We start from the raw sequence: 17,019 nt of genomic DNA, 5'->3' as shown, positions 1-17,019 counted from the left end.
CACCACAACTGAACTAGTGAATGAGGTGTGGTGTGGTTTGAAACCTAATATATCATGATTTCACCATGCTCCAAACATCGCCTAAGTGTGCCTATCTGATCCTGGCTTCTTATACAAAACTCAAGTGGGGTAGTACAATATTTTGGGCCTAATGCTGAGTGAGGCTTGGAAGTCCAAACCCAAAAATTTGTGGGTTAGGCTAAGAATGATCACCCCTAGTGGCCAACACTTTTGGTTTCAACCTCCAGTCGAGTATATAAGAAGAAAAATAATGTAGTTCTTTGGAAACTTTACACTGATAAAAGTTTCTTTTGGCATATTAGAAATTGATTAGAAAACACCTACCAACCATTGATAGTAGGGGTGTTAATCGACCGGTTTTGGATTGGATCAAATCCGATCCAAACCTTATCAAACTGGATTTGGACGGTCCATTATAATTATTGGATTGAGCCAATCTAAAATAATCCGACCATGAAGCCAAACCCTTATCCAATTTGAAATGGATCAAAACTGAATCCAACATAAAATTACTTTTACGAAAGCACTTTTATAAAAATAATTTTATGAAAAGCACTTTTGTGAAAACACTTTTACAAAAGCACTTTTATAAAAGTAATTTTATGAAAAGTAATTTTACGAAAGCATTTCAATAAAATCACTTTTACAAAAGTACTTTTGTGAAAACACTTTTATAAAAGTACTTTTACACAAAAGCACTTTTATGAAATCACTTTTACAAAAAAAACTTTTACGGAAGTACTATTATAAAAGCACTTTTACGGAAGTATTTTTATAAAAGCACTTTTTGGAAGCACTTTTATAAAAACACTTATTAAGGAATTTTACGAAAGCACTTTTACGAAAGTACTTTTATAAAATTACTTTTACAAAAGCACTTATATGAAAGCACTTTTGTAAAAACACTTCTACGGAAGTACTTTACGAAAGCACTTTTATGAAGTGCTTTTTCAATGCCAAAAGAGTTTTTTTTTTTTGTAATTTTCAGATTTTCTTCATTTTAATATATTTTTGTAATTTTCAGATGTTCTGTTTTTTATATTTCATCCAATTTGGATTGGATCCAATCCAATTGTAAGTAGACTCACATTGGACTGGATTGGATTGAACTAAATCCACTCCAATTGACACGTCTAATTGATAGTTGTAGAAATTCTTAAATATATATTCTTGAATCAAAATAAAAGAGTTGATGAAATAAAGACCCCCTCCACATGCCGCAGCTTTTTTACCATAATACACGCTTCTCAATCAAGTCATACCTCTTTGAATATTGAAACTTGTAAGAATAAAGAAATACAACAAAAGATGACTTCAAAAACAACCACAACCCAAACCCATGAACCAAGCAACTCCATTGCAACTTGCGATCTCCTAATGTTCTACATTTTGGTAATGTAGAATTGTAGATGTAGCTCACCCTATTACAATATTCATTTTGGTAATGTAGATCGATGTAACCCACCCTATTACTATATTCTATATGTGTTTTGATGTATTCCTTGCTGTGGCTGTGATCTTATTTTGATTGTAAGTTTTTCAGATATCATGATATGGTTTTCAATGTTGGATTATATCATATTCAATTAAGAAATATGTCTGAAAAATGAGTGTACGTGGTAAAAATACGAATGCCAAGATAGAAGATGGATGAATATATAAGAAAGCTATAAGATGAATATGACAAGCATTCATTACTCACTTTTTAAAAACTTTTATCTTTACCATAAGCAGCATGCCAATAGGTATTTCCTGTGGCTGAACCTGCAACTCCAAATTGCCATTCAAAAGATTTTAATTTGTACTCTTATTTTCCTATCCCTCACAGTTTATTTCTTTCCATTTCTCCCCCCACTTTATTCTCTCTCTCTCTCTCATGTTAATGTAAGTTCGTTATATTCACGCCTGGATTTGCTACTTGCACTGCACTGTACTGTTTATCTTAATCAATGGCAAGTGAATGACACGTACGAAGAGACGGTTCAGGTGGTATATTAGTTGGTTTATTCCAATATTATAGACACGATTTGATTTCTGCAACCACTCAGTTAATTTGGAGAGAAGATTATTAGTGTGGTGGATATCATCAAATATATATATATATATATATATAAAAACAAACCAACATTAATTGGTGCATTTCCTTTTGATTGGTTGCATAATAGATGACAAATAATACATAGTGGTGTGTGCAGAAAATATCAAAGGGCGTTCTTTTTTTAGATTTTGAGATTGGGGGGAATTGGTTAATGGGATTTTAGTTTTCATTGATTACCCATTTCCTAGGTGGATAAATAACTTTCCCACCTTGGAGGGAAAGTTTTTAACACTTGAAAGAGACAAAAATACCACTTTTAATAATGAATTTTTATAGTTGAAATGGTCATTTCTTTTTTTTTATTTATAAAATAAAAAAACATGAATAAATACACTTACCTCACTAAATATTTTCTAAAAAAAAATTATCCAGATAATTGTATTTATCCGAATAAATAACTTACCAAGAGACCCAAATGACTTTATTCATCTCCCGCAATCTTTATATCCGATAGTATCAAGAAAGCCAACACTTATCACGTTCGACCCCACGTTACCTTTTATCATGTCGCCAATCATCAACACCAGGCACCAAGTATCCAATTCCTTCCGGCTTCCTAGAGTATTCTGCATTTATCCCCCAATGAAACATCTTTTTAATATTCCAGTAGGCAGTAGTGAGCAGTCCCACTCCCACCGCCTCTATCCATCGGCCTATCCGAATCCTTCCCCTTCCCGCCGGTCCCTTATTTTCCTTCAACGTCTTCCAAGTACAATTCACGTAGAAGAAATCTGTTGAGGTGTGAAACGAATTGTGTTGGACCGACACAGCATGGCCTGCATGCGATTTATAAAAAGTGTGGACCGAGCCGTGCCAATTCATAAGTCGTTCTAGGTCGGGCCTCCTCCCCAAAGATATTTTGGGGGTTGGTCCAGCTTGGCCCACGGTCCAAGCTCATACGGGCATATGCCGTGTCATGCTATGCCACGTGCTGAGATGGCCCGTGGGCCGAGTCAAAGTTATTTATTTAAAAATTGAAAAAAAAATCTTAAAATTTTTATTTTATATAAATTTTGATGTATACAATTGTTTATATATAATAATTAAATAAAATAGTATGATAAAATTGAAAATAATTATTTATTTTATTAATATATTATATATTATTATATCATTATAATTTATATAATATATTATATATATAATATATATAGCCATACCGGTCCAACCCACGAACCTAATACTCCAAGCCCGACACGGCCCATGGCCATTGGGCCCGACCTGGCACGGCCTGATGATCTCTGATGAACAACCCCGAACTTTCTTACTTTCTAATTATATATGCATTCACCCTGCTGCTATTTTGATCTCTCAAACAGTTATCTGTTGAACAATATATAAGAATTCATTAAAATCAGTGTTGAGTAGGCAACACTGATTTATGGTTTAATTTGGAACCTAATCTATATTTCGGTTTAACCATTTTAATACTTTTTTTTTATTTTATGATATTTTACCACCAAACCAAAGTACCAAACTCATAATTCATATTCATCATTTATGGAATTATGGCTCTAAAACAATCAATTCAAAATACAATCCAACTCCAAAAAAAGAATATGAAAAAGGGGCATAGGAACAAAGGGGAATTAGATTCGTGTTTAATATGGACAACTGGTTTTTACTTACCAGACCCTTATTTTAAGAATCGACATATGTAAAGTTCCATTTAATGTTTATATGAATATAGAGTGGTATATTAATACTAATATTTTTAATTAATATATTTTTAATTTCTATATACATTAATTTTTTTATAATACAGTTTTTGGTTTGATTCGATTAAAAAATTTTGCCCAACTGAACCAAAACCAAAAATCGATTTTTTTTTTTTTTTTTAATTCAAAGTTTCAAACCAAAGTGAACAGAAACCAAATAAACCGAATCAAACTGACTTATTTGGTTTGGATCAGTTTGGTTTTGAGTTCGGTAGTCAAATTGCATTCAGTTTGTGAAGTTGAATTAGTTCAAATCAAACCAAAGCATGCACATTTGGTTTCGAATCAGGGTATATCCGAATCTGATCCAATATTATTAACAGCAAATTCGACCGCACCTCATAAACATGGATTTGAATATGAATCCGATGAGGAAGTCAGATATCTGGATATGATCCGTTCCAATGTAATTTAAAAAATAATAAAATATTAAAAGAAAATTAAAATATAACAATTTAAATGAAGAAAAACAAAAAAATACAAGTATCTTTTCAACTATTTTCATTATATATATATACATTTTTTATAAAAAATAAATAATATAACAAATTTACAAAAATGCAATATAAATAATGTATTTATAAATAAATAACATATATATGTATGTTATATATATATATATATATATATATATATATATATATATATATATATATATATATATATATATAGGACTAGATAGGAAGTGATCCAAATTCAATCCAACTTTTGATCGGATCCTATTATCCGACCTGAAGATCCGGATTAGGGATATCCGAATTTGACAAAAAGGAGCGGATCAGCTCATGATTCGACCCATTTGCACCCCGCTTGGCTAGATTCTTCATTTTGTAATTTTTTTTGTGTATCCTTTTTTTTTGTTCATTTATCAAAAGAAATGTGAGATTTAGGGCCTATTTGTTTCCTTTTATCTCTTATTTCTTAAAGTGCAATCATACAACATTTTGTTTTCCAATAATACCCTAGAAAGACAAACAAAAACTCTCATATACGGGGTCAAAATAGATATTTGATCATTTTCAGAATTCAGAACAACATTCTCTACATTCAAAGTTCAGAGGAAAAAAAAGTTCACCAATACCAATATACCTCTTGACATAATTATTGCACATTCAGATGTCAGACTTCAGAACAAACGAACAGGCCCTTAAATAGAGTGAATTGAATGTGGTGAAAAGTATTAGTTCAATTTCAAATTTAATCCTAAAAATTAAATAGGGACTAAATTCAAAAATGAGTATTTTAGTAAAAAAAAATTCCACAATCTTATTCATATTTTTAATAGTAGTGTAAATATAGAATTATAGATGTATTAAATTTTTACTATAGTTTTTTTTTCTATTTTGTGTGTGAAACTAATTCTGATATTTTACACTTACTTTTTGTTTAATATATGATATTATACAAATGTCTGAATGTTTTTTCGCAAAATATATGTATTTTTTATTTTTGTATTTTTATATTTTATTAATTTTTATTATTATTATGACGTTAAGTTTAATACATTTAATCCAAAAGTTGAACTATTTATTATTAATTTTTATATTTCATTTTTGACTAGTTATAAATTATGTATTTCATTTTCATTATTAATAAAAATAATTTGATTACATAAATGTGTCTAATTTTTCTATCTTTTTTTGTATTTTTCTATATTTATTTTTATTTTAAAATTTTTATTACCTAACTATGATCGACTTCATAGATTGATCAATTTGACTCAAATGGTTGAATTGCTTAACCACCACTTGGATAAAGAATGGTTTTGTTTTTGAGTCAATTTTAAAATATATGGATTTATGCTATTAAAAATATTGACATAGATCTAATTTGTAGCATTTATTAGTGAAAGATAACTTAAAAATATAGGATTTAATAAGAGAAAATGAGATTTAATACCTTAAGTATAAGACTTAATTAGAGGAATTTAAATGAAGTGGAAAGTAATGATTAAAGTTACATTTTCAACCATTACAATTAGAGATAGATCAAATACATAAATATGAGCATTTTAGGTGGTGTTCGACACCGTGCTCATCTCGTGGACGGGACTGCTTCAATCCCGTCCATGGGATGAACACCCATTCTACAGGCTATGGATGGGACCGGTCCATGATATTTCCAAACCCCAATTTCTCATCTACGACAAATTCTCGTGGTTAGGGACCATCCACACTTGATTTTTGATCCCCCTACTTCACGCTTTCCCTCAAAGACTAAAACCTTATTGTCTACTTCACATTTTAATATTTTTGTTAATAAAATATTAATTATTTTACTTAATTTTTTAATTTTTTAAAAGTTTAATGTTTTATCAATAAAATAATATTTAAAATATATTCTTAAAATTTTTAATTATTTTACTATTGTTTTATCAGAAAATTAATATTTATTGGTTAATATTAATTTATTAATGCATTTTTTAATATATTTATCATATAAAATGCAAAAATTAGATAATTATGATTAACTGTGTAGATCAAGGTTTTTGAACCGTCGTTGACCCGGACGGTCAGACCGTTCGGCCCAGGGACCGTCTAGGCAAACGGTTTTGTTTTACCCCAAACCCAGTTTTTGGCCAAAAACCATTAAAAAGGTCAACAACCCGTTGACCCGAGCGGTCGAACCGTTGACCTGTTCAACGGTTTTTATGTTTTTTATTTTTAATTTGTTTGTCAAAACGGGCCATCCGTTTGAACCAGATGGTTGGACCGTCAACCCAAAATTTGGTGGCCATAATGGTTCCGTTTCTAGGTCGTTTTTTAAAATGTTGATGTAGATCATTCATAAATGTATATGAGATACATAGAATCAAAAAGTATGGTGTGGATTGGTCCACACCACGCCTACAGAACGCCTCTATGGGTGTAGACTGGTCTAGTCCACACAATTTGTCCATAGTTCAAAACAACTATGAACTGTGGTGTAGTATAGATTGGTCCCTGTCACAAGGTATAGTGTGGACCAGTCCACACTAGACCTGTTCATGGGCCGGGTGGCCCGACGGGCCGGCCCGGCCCGACCCCCGGACGGGCTTGGACATTTTTATAGGCCCGCGGGCTTAAATTCGGGCCAAAAAGCCCGGCCCGCAATAAATTCGAGCCGGGCTCGGGTTTTGTCAATATAGCCCGGCCTGACCCAACCTAATATTAAACTTAAAATTATTTATGTGATTATGTCCATTTGAATAATTTTTTTTGATTTAAGAATGTAAAATTGTGTTTTAAAATATAAAAGAAAGGGAAAAATACCATCTTGTAGGCCCATTATTCATTTAAATAGAAAAAAAAATACTTATATGAAATTTTAATTCTAATTTGAATAGGGAAAATTGTTTTTTTTTCAATTTGGTCGGGCTTCGGGCTCGAGCTCGGGCTTCGGGCTTTTTACCAGGGCCGGGCTCGGGCCCAAGTTATAGGCCCGTTGGTCGGGCTGGGCTCGGGCTCGGGCCTAGTATATATTCATTAGTGACAAGTGAAAGCCCGGTCCGACCCGGCCCATGAACAGGTCTAGTCCACACCCACCGATTTCTCGTATACACTAAGTCTATAATATATACCCATTCTCAAACAAACTTCCATACAAGATTCACACTTTTTTATGTATAAAATAGATTAATACAGCAAAACATGGCTTCCATTCAGCGTGGACATTGAGTGGGGTCGTTTCTAAATTCTCAAATTTAAAAAAATGGATAGGGGCTTCCCAAACCCGCTTCCCATTTTCTTCCCAACTCAGCGACCCATCCATCCTTTTCTCCTATGGGAGGTGTTGAAGCCAAGTTTTTGTTATGACTTATGGGGTGGGAACTGTTGCGGTGTTGTCAAATGAGAACAGAAAGCAGCTGTTTTCTCCTAAATTTTAATGAAGTGTTTATACTCTTTCCAAATGGACGGGTCGGTGAGTGTTCTTTTAATCGATTCCCTTTTGATTTTCAATTTCGTTCTTTTGACGCTGGTTGTAATCTAAGCAGCTTTTGCAGCCGAAAAGAGGATGTTTCGGCTCAAAATACATTGTACAGGAAGAATAAGAATCGATGAAGCAAATAGCTGTCGTACTAAGACAAACCCCATACGAAGGCAAAGAATACTCATCAGATAGCAACTATACAAGTGAAATACCATTTCTTTTCGGGTGCAAAACGCATTGCTGTAAGCTCTAAATTTCGAGATTTTGGTTCTGCTGCTTATTAGGATTTTGATGCGTTTCTTTCCCAGGATTTGGCTTCCTACTAGATTAGTTAATAGCGGGGTTCTCGCTGAAAATCTGTTTTTTTTTTTTTGTTTCATGTTATTTAATATTTGATTGCTTGGAGCTCTGATGCCTGCTTCTTGATCACCATTGGTAGTTCTTCATAGGTGTTCTTGTGGGAATGCCCTATCTGCTTCATTTTGGATGCAGAGGAAGATAATTGGGTTTTTTTTATTTTTTATTTACCATGGGGCTCGCCATTAAAGCCTTCTTGCTTCTTCTGTTTATGGTTTTCTGTTCTGGAGTTTTCTCAGACGGAAATAAAGGGCAAGCTTCTTCAAGACCTTCTGCTGTAAATATTGGAGCTATATTCACTTTTGACTCTACCATTGGGAGAGTCGCAAAGATTGCCATGGAGTTAGCAGTAGAGGATGTGAACTCCAATTCCAGCATTCTTGGTGGAACAAAACTGGCTATCAAAATGCAGAACTCCAATTGCAGTGGGTTTGTTGGCATTGTTGAAGGTACTTCATTTTTAACACGCTTTCTGCATTTTTCTATTGCTTGTACATTTTCCTTCATTATACCTGGTTGCTGATTCTGATACCTGTCCCAGGTATATATACATGCATCTGACGGTTTTTTAATATATTCATTTGTATGAATTGCAGCTTTGCAATTCATGGAGACTGATACTGTTGCCGTTGTCGGCCCACAATCTTCTGTACTTGCTCATGTAATTTCACATGTTTCAAATGAACTCCGAGTTCCTCTGGTGTCATTCGCAGTCACGGACCCCACTCTCTCTTCGCTTCAGTTCCCCTTCTTTGTTAGGATGACACAGAGTGATCTGTACCAGATGACGGCAGTTGCTGAGATTGTTGACTACTATGGTTGGAAGGAGGTTGTTGCAATTTTCATTGATGATGATTATGGGCGGAATGGGGTGGCGGCATTGGGTGATAAACTTGCAGAGAGACGTTGTAGAATTTCTTATAAAGCCGGAATTCCCCTTGAGCTTGGAGTTAGTCGTGATGCCGTCGTAGATATTCTTGTTAAGGTAGCCCTACTGGAGTCTCGAGTTATTGTTCTGCATGCTAATCCTGACTCAGGCCTCTTGGTTTTTTCTGTGGCACACTATCTTGGAATGATGGGTAATGGTTATGTGTGGATAGCTACTGACTGGCTTTCTTCTCTTTTAGATTCTTCTTCTCCTCTCCCTCAAGAGACCATGGATTTAATGCAGGGAGTTCTTGCTTTCCGTCAGCACACAGTGGATTCAATAAGAAAGAGAACTTTCTTTTCTAGGTGGAAGAAGTTGGTCGGTGGTTCTCTCAGCCTAAATTCTTATGGCCTGTATGCTTATGATAGTGTGTGGTTGGTTGCTCATGCGATTAATGCGTTTTTGGATCAGGGTGGAACCATTTCATTTTCTAATGATTCAAGGATACATGACGCAGAGGGTGGTCGGCTGCACCTTGAAGCAATGAGCATCTTTGACGGAGGGAAGCTTCTGCTGAACAACATATTACAGACCAATATGATTGGTTTAACTGGTCCTATCAAGTTTAATCCAGACAGATCTCTTGTTCGTCCCGCATATGATGTCATTAACATCATTGGAACTGGATTTCGGCGGATTGGTTATTGGTCTAACTATTCTGGGTTATCAGTTGTATCGCCTGAGACACTCTATGAAAAACCGCCTAATCGTTCTAGTGCAAACCAGAAACTTTACACTACCATTTGGCCTGGGGAAACATTAATAAAGCCACGTGGTTGGGTTTTCCCTAATAATGGAAAGGAGTTGAGAATAGGAGTTCCCAAACGAGTTAGTTTCCGGGATTTTGTCTCACAAGTGAGAGGTACCAATCTGGTTAAGGGTTTCTGCATAGATGTGTTTACTGCTGCTGTTAACTTGTTACCTTATCCTGTTCCTTATAAATTTATCCCCTATGGTGATGGTCATCAAAACCCGAGCTACACTGATCTTGTGGATAAGATCACAGAAGATGTGAGTATGAAATTAGCATGCCACTGTGTATAAATTTATAGAATTTTGGCTTCTGAAAATTCTGATTCTTTGGTTTTCCTTGTGTAGGTCTTTGATGCTGTGGTGGGTGACATTGCAATTGTTGCAGATCGGATAAAGATTCTGGACTTTACACAGCCATTTGTTGAGTCTGGGCTTGTTGTAGTGGCCCCATTTAGGAAGTTGAACTCAGGTGCTTGGTCTTTCCTGCGACCATTTACAGCACAGATGTGGTGTGTCATTTGTGCTTTCTTCCTTTTCATTGGAGCAGTTATCTGGATTCTGGAGCATAGGTTGAATGATGAATTTAGAGGCCCACCCAGAAATCAAATTATTACCACCCTGTGGTGAGTTTTGATTGTGCTTATAGCTATCAGGAAATTCATTTTGGGATAATTCCCAATTAAATAGGCTTTACCATACAATTTAAGGGCCATCTCCCTTTTATGTTCATTGTATATTTTCCTCCATTTTTTTATCTTGATACATTCATGGAATCATGTGTTGATAAAGTGATAATAGATATAGCCATGTACCCAGATAAGTTCTCTCTCTCTCTCTCTCTCTCTCTCTCTCTCTCTCTCTCTCATTCCAGTGCATGAGGCTCCCACCAATGTGGGGTCTGGGGAGGGATAGATGTACACTGCCTTACCCCTGTACATACAGAGAGTCTATTTCCAGGATTTGAACCCTGGTCACCCAGGTTGCAATGGAGCAACCAAGCAATGAGGTCCATGTGTGTGTGTGTGTGTGTGTGTGGATATATGTGTGCTAGTCTAAAGTATGGGTATTTGAAAGAAAGAGAGCTTGGGAACTAATAGTAGCCTATTGTGATAATCCACTTTGAGTATGAAATGATTGAATACCGCTTCCATTTGAAAATCAAGCACATTAGGAAGTGAAGTTAGAGGATAGCCATGCCTAGAAAGATAAGACAACAATACATTCGAAGTAGATATATAATATTAAATAAGGAGATAAAAAAGAAACTATATACTTGTCATTTTGTTTATTTAAAACAGAATAATCTGCTTCCTCATATTTCATGATTTTTTTAACGAGAATAGTATCACTCAAACCCAGCAATGAAGTCCATATGTGGAGGGATTCATTGTTTCATTTCATTAATAATATCACTCAAACTTCTTGTGGTGGTGTACTTCTTGGCATCAATCCTAGTCTCTGATGCATCTCCTATTTGTTTACCTTGCAGGTTTAGCTTCTCAACTTTATTTTTTGCCCATAGTAAGTGAAAATGAATTTCTGATTAGTTTTCCCTAATTTTTGGTGGTACAAGGCACCATTTGCAATTATCCATAAAAGGCACTATTTGCAGTTCCATTGAGTATGCTTTTCTCTTCATTTTGCAGGAGAGAACACAATGAGCACCCTTGGAAGATTTGTGCTCATCATATGGCTTTTTGTGGTTCTGGCCATCAACTCAAGCTATACTGCAAGTCTGACCTCAATACTCACAGTACAGCAACTATCTTCACCCATAAAAGGAATTGAGAGCTTGAGAAAAACTGATGACCCTATTGGATTTCAAGTTGGATCCTTTGCTGAACATTATCTTACACAGGAACTTGGCATATCCAAATCTAGGCTTATTGCTCTTGGTTCACCAGAAGAATATGCTAAAGCACTCCAACGTGGTCCTGGAAAAGAAGGCGGTGTGGCTGCTGTTGTTGATGAACGCCCTTATGTGGATCTATTCCTTTCAACCCAGTGCAATTTCAGAGTTGTAGGCCAAGAGTTTACCAAAAGTGGTTGGGGATTTGTAAGTAACTATTTAATAAGTGCAAGTATTTTCTAAAATGCATGCTGATGGGCTTATTTGAGAAAGCGTGGAGGCTTTCCTTTTCTCACTCTTTAGTATAAATTGGAATCTTATTGACAAAACATTAAAAAAATAAAGAAGTTTGAAATAATTAACCACCATTCCAGTTTAAGTGAGAAAGCTTAGAGAAAATAAAAGAAGAAATGCTTGTAGAGTAGAAAGAATTCAATTCAACCCACCAAAAAATGAAAACAAACGTTTGACCACCTATTTTTGGTATATGGGCCTCTTTATTGCAGAAAATAAAAATTTTCTTTGATGGGGGCAACATGTTCTTTCTGCTCAGAGTTCTTTTTTTTGGTAGAGACAAGGGCCATTGGAATTGCTTACCTTTACTTATTTATTTATATTTTATTGCCTTACTGATTATTTATAGAAGCCATCATCCTATACAGCTTATCATTATGTTGTGAATGCATGGCAGGTGCACAAGTTGATAAGTGTTCCATTTTTATGAATAGGGCAATTTACCAATGAGAAGACAAAAAGATGCCCCTGTTTATAACAATTTAAGTTAGTACTTGGGGATATTTTTGACTGATGAAGAAAGTACCTTTTGGGTATAAATTAGGTCTGAATCCCATTTATGAAAGTAAATTATGCCCAAATCAATGGCAAAAAACAGAAAAAAAAAGGAGAGATTATGCCTAGATAAAGAGCAATTATGTTTATATGTCATCTTTCCATGTAAAATCATAGTAATGATTATTTGATCTTGTGGGTTGTTGAAGATGAGGGACATGTTAGTTTTTTCTACTTTGGTATCTTTTTATTTATATTTTACTTTTAAATCTATTTCTTACCAGGCATTCCCACGGGACTCTCCTATAGCAGTTGATATGTCAACTGCAATTCTGGCACTATCAGAAAACGGAGATCTTCAAAGGATCCATGACAAGTGGCTGAAGAGAAGTGCTTGCAGTTTGGATGATAACGAGCTTGAATCCAACCAACTTCACCTCAAGAGCTTCTGGGGACTTTTCCTGATATGTGGCCTAGCATGTTTTGTTGCTCTCTTTATATACTTCTTCTTGATGATAAGGAAGTTCACTCGTTACTTTCCCGGAGCTAGGCACATCAAGACATTCTTATCCTTTGTTGATGAGAAGGAAGAACATTCAAAGACCAGGTCTGAGAGAAGACAATCAGATACGACTTCAAATGGCAGTGACAAGGAAGATGCACTGGAGAGAGAGCCCAAGAGAAGAGAAAGAGAAATTTTGCAGAATGACAATACCAACATTGGCAGTTAATTTGATTGTCTATACGGTTTCATTTTCACCTGTGAGTTGGTCAGTCCCTACTCTGAGTATAGTTGGAAGTCATAAATGTATTTCTCAAGCAGGACATTCCTTCTCACACAAAAATGTATCTATATATCCGTTGTCTATCTTCTGATTCTGAGTCACCCACCAAAATTCCTGGGTAAGCAATGTTCTGCTCAGCTCAGAAACAGTAAAGTAATCTGATGGCTTGTTAGTTGTTATAATTCAAGATAAGATCCATTAAAGAAAGAAGTTCTGGTACGAATGAGTTGGGGAAATTGACTAGTTGACAAACGAGTGGTTCACCCTGTCAAGAGTCGAACTTGGTATGCAATTAAAAGGACGCCTTTCTTTTGTATCTGTTCTCTTCTTAACAGCTTTTGAGGAGAGCTGAGAGCATTATATGTTGGGCTCGCAGACAACCACCCACAGCAAATAAGACTCAAACCCAACATTATAATCCATTCAATGGTCTCGCTATCTCATGGCTATGTAGAGAAACATCTCTACATGTTGGGAAACAGAGGAAAAGAATAGAAAAGAAAAAGGAGATATTGGCCGACAAAGTTGGATGCTGTATATAAATGGGACGAGATGGGGGCCACTGGGGTTCTTTTCAATACCCACCACCCCCACCCATGCGTTGGTCTCTCTAACCCGTTTTGCTTTTGCATATATCTGGATGTCAGTCATTATGAGGATCCAAATCCATTGGCTGAGTCCTTGGGAAATGGCTTTCTTGCTAAAACTCTTTAACCTAAAGATTTCAATTAATATAAGATTCTCAGAAAAATGTATCAATTTTTGAAAAGTGGCAATACATGTTTTAATCATGTATCGATCGATACGTATCGTGCCAATGATTTTTCGATACACCTCTCCAAGGGTTGTATTCGATCTAACACTGGTTCAGATGGTGGCTGGGCCTTAAACCAATTCCTTTGAACCAGTTTCGAAAAATAAATAAAATCTAAAAAAAATACCAATACAGTCTCATACACCCTTTGAACTTTGGATGGGACCTTGATCATGTACGGAATAAAACTATAAAATATAGAGTTTTTTTTTTTTTTTAATTGGACTTTCATGCACATTAAGTTTCAATCCCTACAATTGACCTGATGATAATTTAGTTATTCTTGTCAAAACATCTATCATCTATGGGCTTTCAGGATGCATGCAAAGTTTTGTGGAGAGGGAATCCATGCCCCTTAAAAGAACTTGGGAAATAGATGAGGGTGTCCTTTATGTGTCATTCCTGCTGTGTTAATGTATTTATCGTTAGAAATCAGGTTTACTCGTAAGGCTATGTTTGGTTTTGCAACGCACTAATGCAAAATCATGGTAGTGCAAATGATGTTTTGTTTGATTGTATAACAAATGAAGTAAAATAAGATCTAATGCAGAATTAAGGCTCAATTTGGAAAGAGTATAATTACAAATATGTAAAGTGTAAAATCTTGTAATTTATATTATCTTTTATGTATTTATACTGTATATATTTATATTTGTACTTTTTCCAAACTGAGCTTGAGAGGAGTTCACATCTCTGCCCCACACTGCCCCACTGCACATCTCCCGATGTCATCATCGGAAGATGTTCCCATTACACGGTGGGGATGTGCTATGGGGCGGCCCCTTGTGGGGCAGAGATGTGATCTCACTTGAGAGAGCACAACTCATACCAACATCACAACACATTGCAGCCCTGCATTAGGAGCATCTTCTCATGAATGACAAAATCAAGTATGAGGGATGTTCTCAATACATGGGTGAAAGCGCTGTGAGGTTAGTATGAGGTGCAATCTTTGATGAAGAGCAAATCCAAATTCTTTTCATTCACTATCTAAAACTCACCATGAATTTTTTGCATTTCTCTTAAACTCGCCATTACTTTTTAAAACCTCTAGAGAGCCCTATCATTGAGTTTTATTGTTCAATACTCATCTTCCGCTAAGATTTCCTTTAAATACAAATACAAAATTATGGGTCTCAAACAAAATGATGTGGATCCCATTCTTAATTCAAATACAAAATTATTAATTATAAAGACTTCTAATGGTGTGAGACTATGAGTTTCATTCTTTTAGATGAAATATTTTATTAATTGCAAATTTTATTTAACTTTTTTGGAAAACATAATCTAATTTAGTTTTTAAAAGTAAATTTATCAAATAAATAGTAAATACCAATTAAAGTGGGTTACCATTTACAAATAAGACCTCAATTAATCTCTTATATCATATTAAAAACAATATAATTAAATCAATAGTGCTTTTCAAACAAAGTAAGTCAGAATAGGTTGTCAATTACAAAACGTAAGACCCATATTAATTTTTCTAATTTAATTTTTTATAGCTAAATAGTAAATTTTAAATTAAATAATACTATAATTTCCCTTTACTATGGGGTCATTCTCTAGATAAAACATGATAAGTCTCTTAAATCAAATAAAAAACCTAACCTAAATGTCTAATATAAATAATTTAAAAATTTGAAATAGTTAAGATTAATGATCATATGCTTAGTACCGGGGTTGTTCCTAATAGAGGAGGAAAAGAAAAGAAAAGAGATATTGGTGGACAAAGTTGAATGCTATATACAACATCCAACTTTTTTTTTTTCCTTATCAAAAAAAAGTTGGATGCTATATTGCTATATACAACATCCAACTTTTTTTTTCCTTATCAAAAAAAAAGTTGGATGGTGCATATAAATGGCACTTGAGATGGGGGTTCTTTTCAATACCCAACACCCCCACCCATGGGTTGGTCTCCCTAACCCGTTTTGCTTTTGCATATATCTCGATGTCAGTCATTATGAGGATCCAAATCCAATGGCTGATCCAAATCCAATGGCTGAGTCCTTTGGAAATGGATTTTCTGTTAACTCATTATTACATCTCCCTCCACGCTATGCAATTTTAAACTTACCCCTAAACCATTAGTCTAACTTGATTATTGTGTTCATTATTGAAATAAAATTAATTTTATTAAATATTGTATGTATATAGTACATGTAATCTAATTAAATAACATATATTTATGTTTAAAAATTCATACTAAAAATTAAAAGGATAATATTCAAAATTTTTATTTTATAAGCTAATGCAATAACTAAATAAATAACCTATTAAATTCACATTAAAATAAAAAAATGATGAAATTTATGCAAATAAAAATATTGATAATAGAATAATTATTTTAATACTTAAAATTAATATATAATATTATTAATATTTAAATTTATCTCATGTTAAATAACAAAATATTAAATATTTACAAAAAATCTCTACAAAATATTTGGGAATATAATATTAAATAGAATTTATCAATTCTACCAATTAAAATTTATACCAAAAATGGTTTTTAATTTTAGAAAGACTATAGAAACAAAAATACTAATAATGTAATAATTATATTAGCGATTAATAATTTGCAAGTTATATATAATATAATTTCTAATAAATTTTAACAAATTTGATATATTTTAAATTGAAATTATATATTTTTATAAATTATTAATTGATATTTTAATTTAAATTTGAGAATTTAATATTTGGTTGACTTAGTAAAATATTTTAATTACATTTCCTAGGTATTTATACATCATTTGTGGTTATTTGATTTTAAATTTGGTGTTATTAATATATTTTATAGAAATTGTATATATTTCCCTAGTGTATCAAAATCTTTCGTCGGTATCCATGCATTTTCAAAGTGTATCCATATTCAAGTTGTCCAATATGATACTCAATACCGATACTTTTATCATTGATTAAAAATAAAGCATATATAAACACATATATTTTGATATATAGTATGTATTTGATTTTGTGGGCATATTTATAGATA

The 17,019-nt window shown here is 33.8% G+C and overlaps 1 protein-coding gene across 7 annotated transcripts; it reads left to right on the top strand.

Annotated features, from left to right (window-relative positions):
* Positions 1–7,555: 7,555 nt before the first annotated feature.
* LOC104603790 (glutamate receptor 3.3-like) lies at positions 7,556–13,414 on the top strand. Of its 7 annotated transcripts, none has more exons than XM_088889069.1 (8): positions 7,556–7,733; positions 7,820–7,988; positions 8,334–8,552; positions 8,700–10,042; positions 10,130–10,407; positions 11,274–11,305; positions 11,431–11,840; positions 12,707–13,414. In XM_088889069.1, the coding sequence occupies exons 2-8, from the start codon at positions 7,874–7,876 to the stop codon at positions 13,151–13,153; spliced, it is 2,844 nt and encodes a 947-aa protein (XP_088745195.1). In that variant the 5' UTR covers positions 7,556–7,733; positions 7,820–7,873; the 3' UTR covers positions 13,154–13,414. The 7 variants fall into 7 exon arrangements, with proteins under 7 accessions (XP_088745195.1, XP_010266231.1, XP_010266230.1 ...); XM_010267929.3 differs by having other exon boundaries at positions 7,811–7,988; XM_010267928.3 differs by having other exon boundaries at positions 7,556–7,737.
* Positions 13,415–17,019: the final 3,605 nt, after the last annotated feature.

This window comes from Nelumbo nucifera, chromosome 5 (assembly GCF_055504915.1).
Source record: "Nelumbo nucifera cultivar China Antique chromosome 5, China Antique-T2T, whole genome shotgun sequence".
NCBI classification, from domain to species: domain Eukaryota; kingdom Viridiplantae; phylum Streptophyta; class Magnoliopsida; order Proteales; family Nelumbonaceae; genus Nelumbo; species Nelumbo nucifera.
The sequence above is the reverse complement of the archived record's forward strand: the minus strand, read 5'-3'. Positions and strand labels throughout refer to the sequence as shown.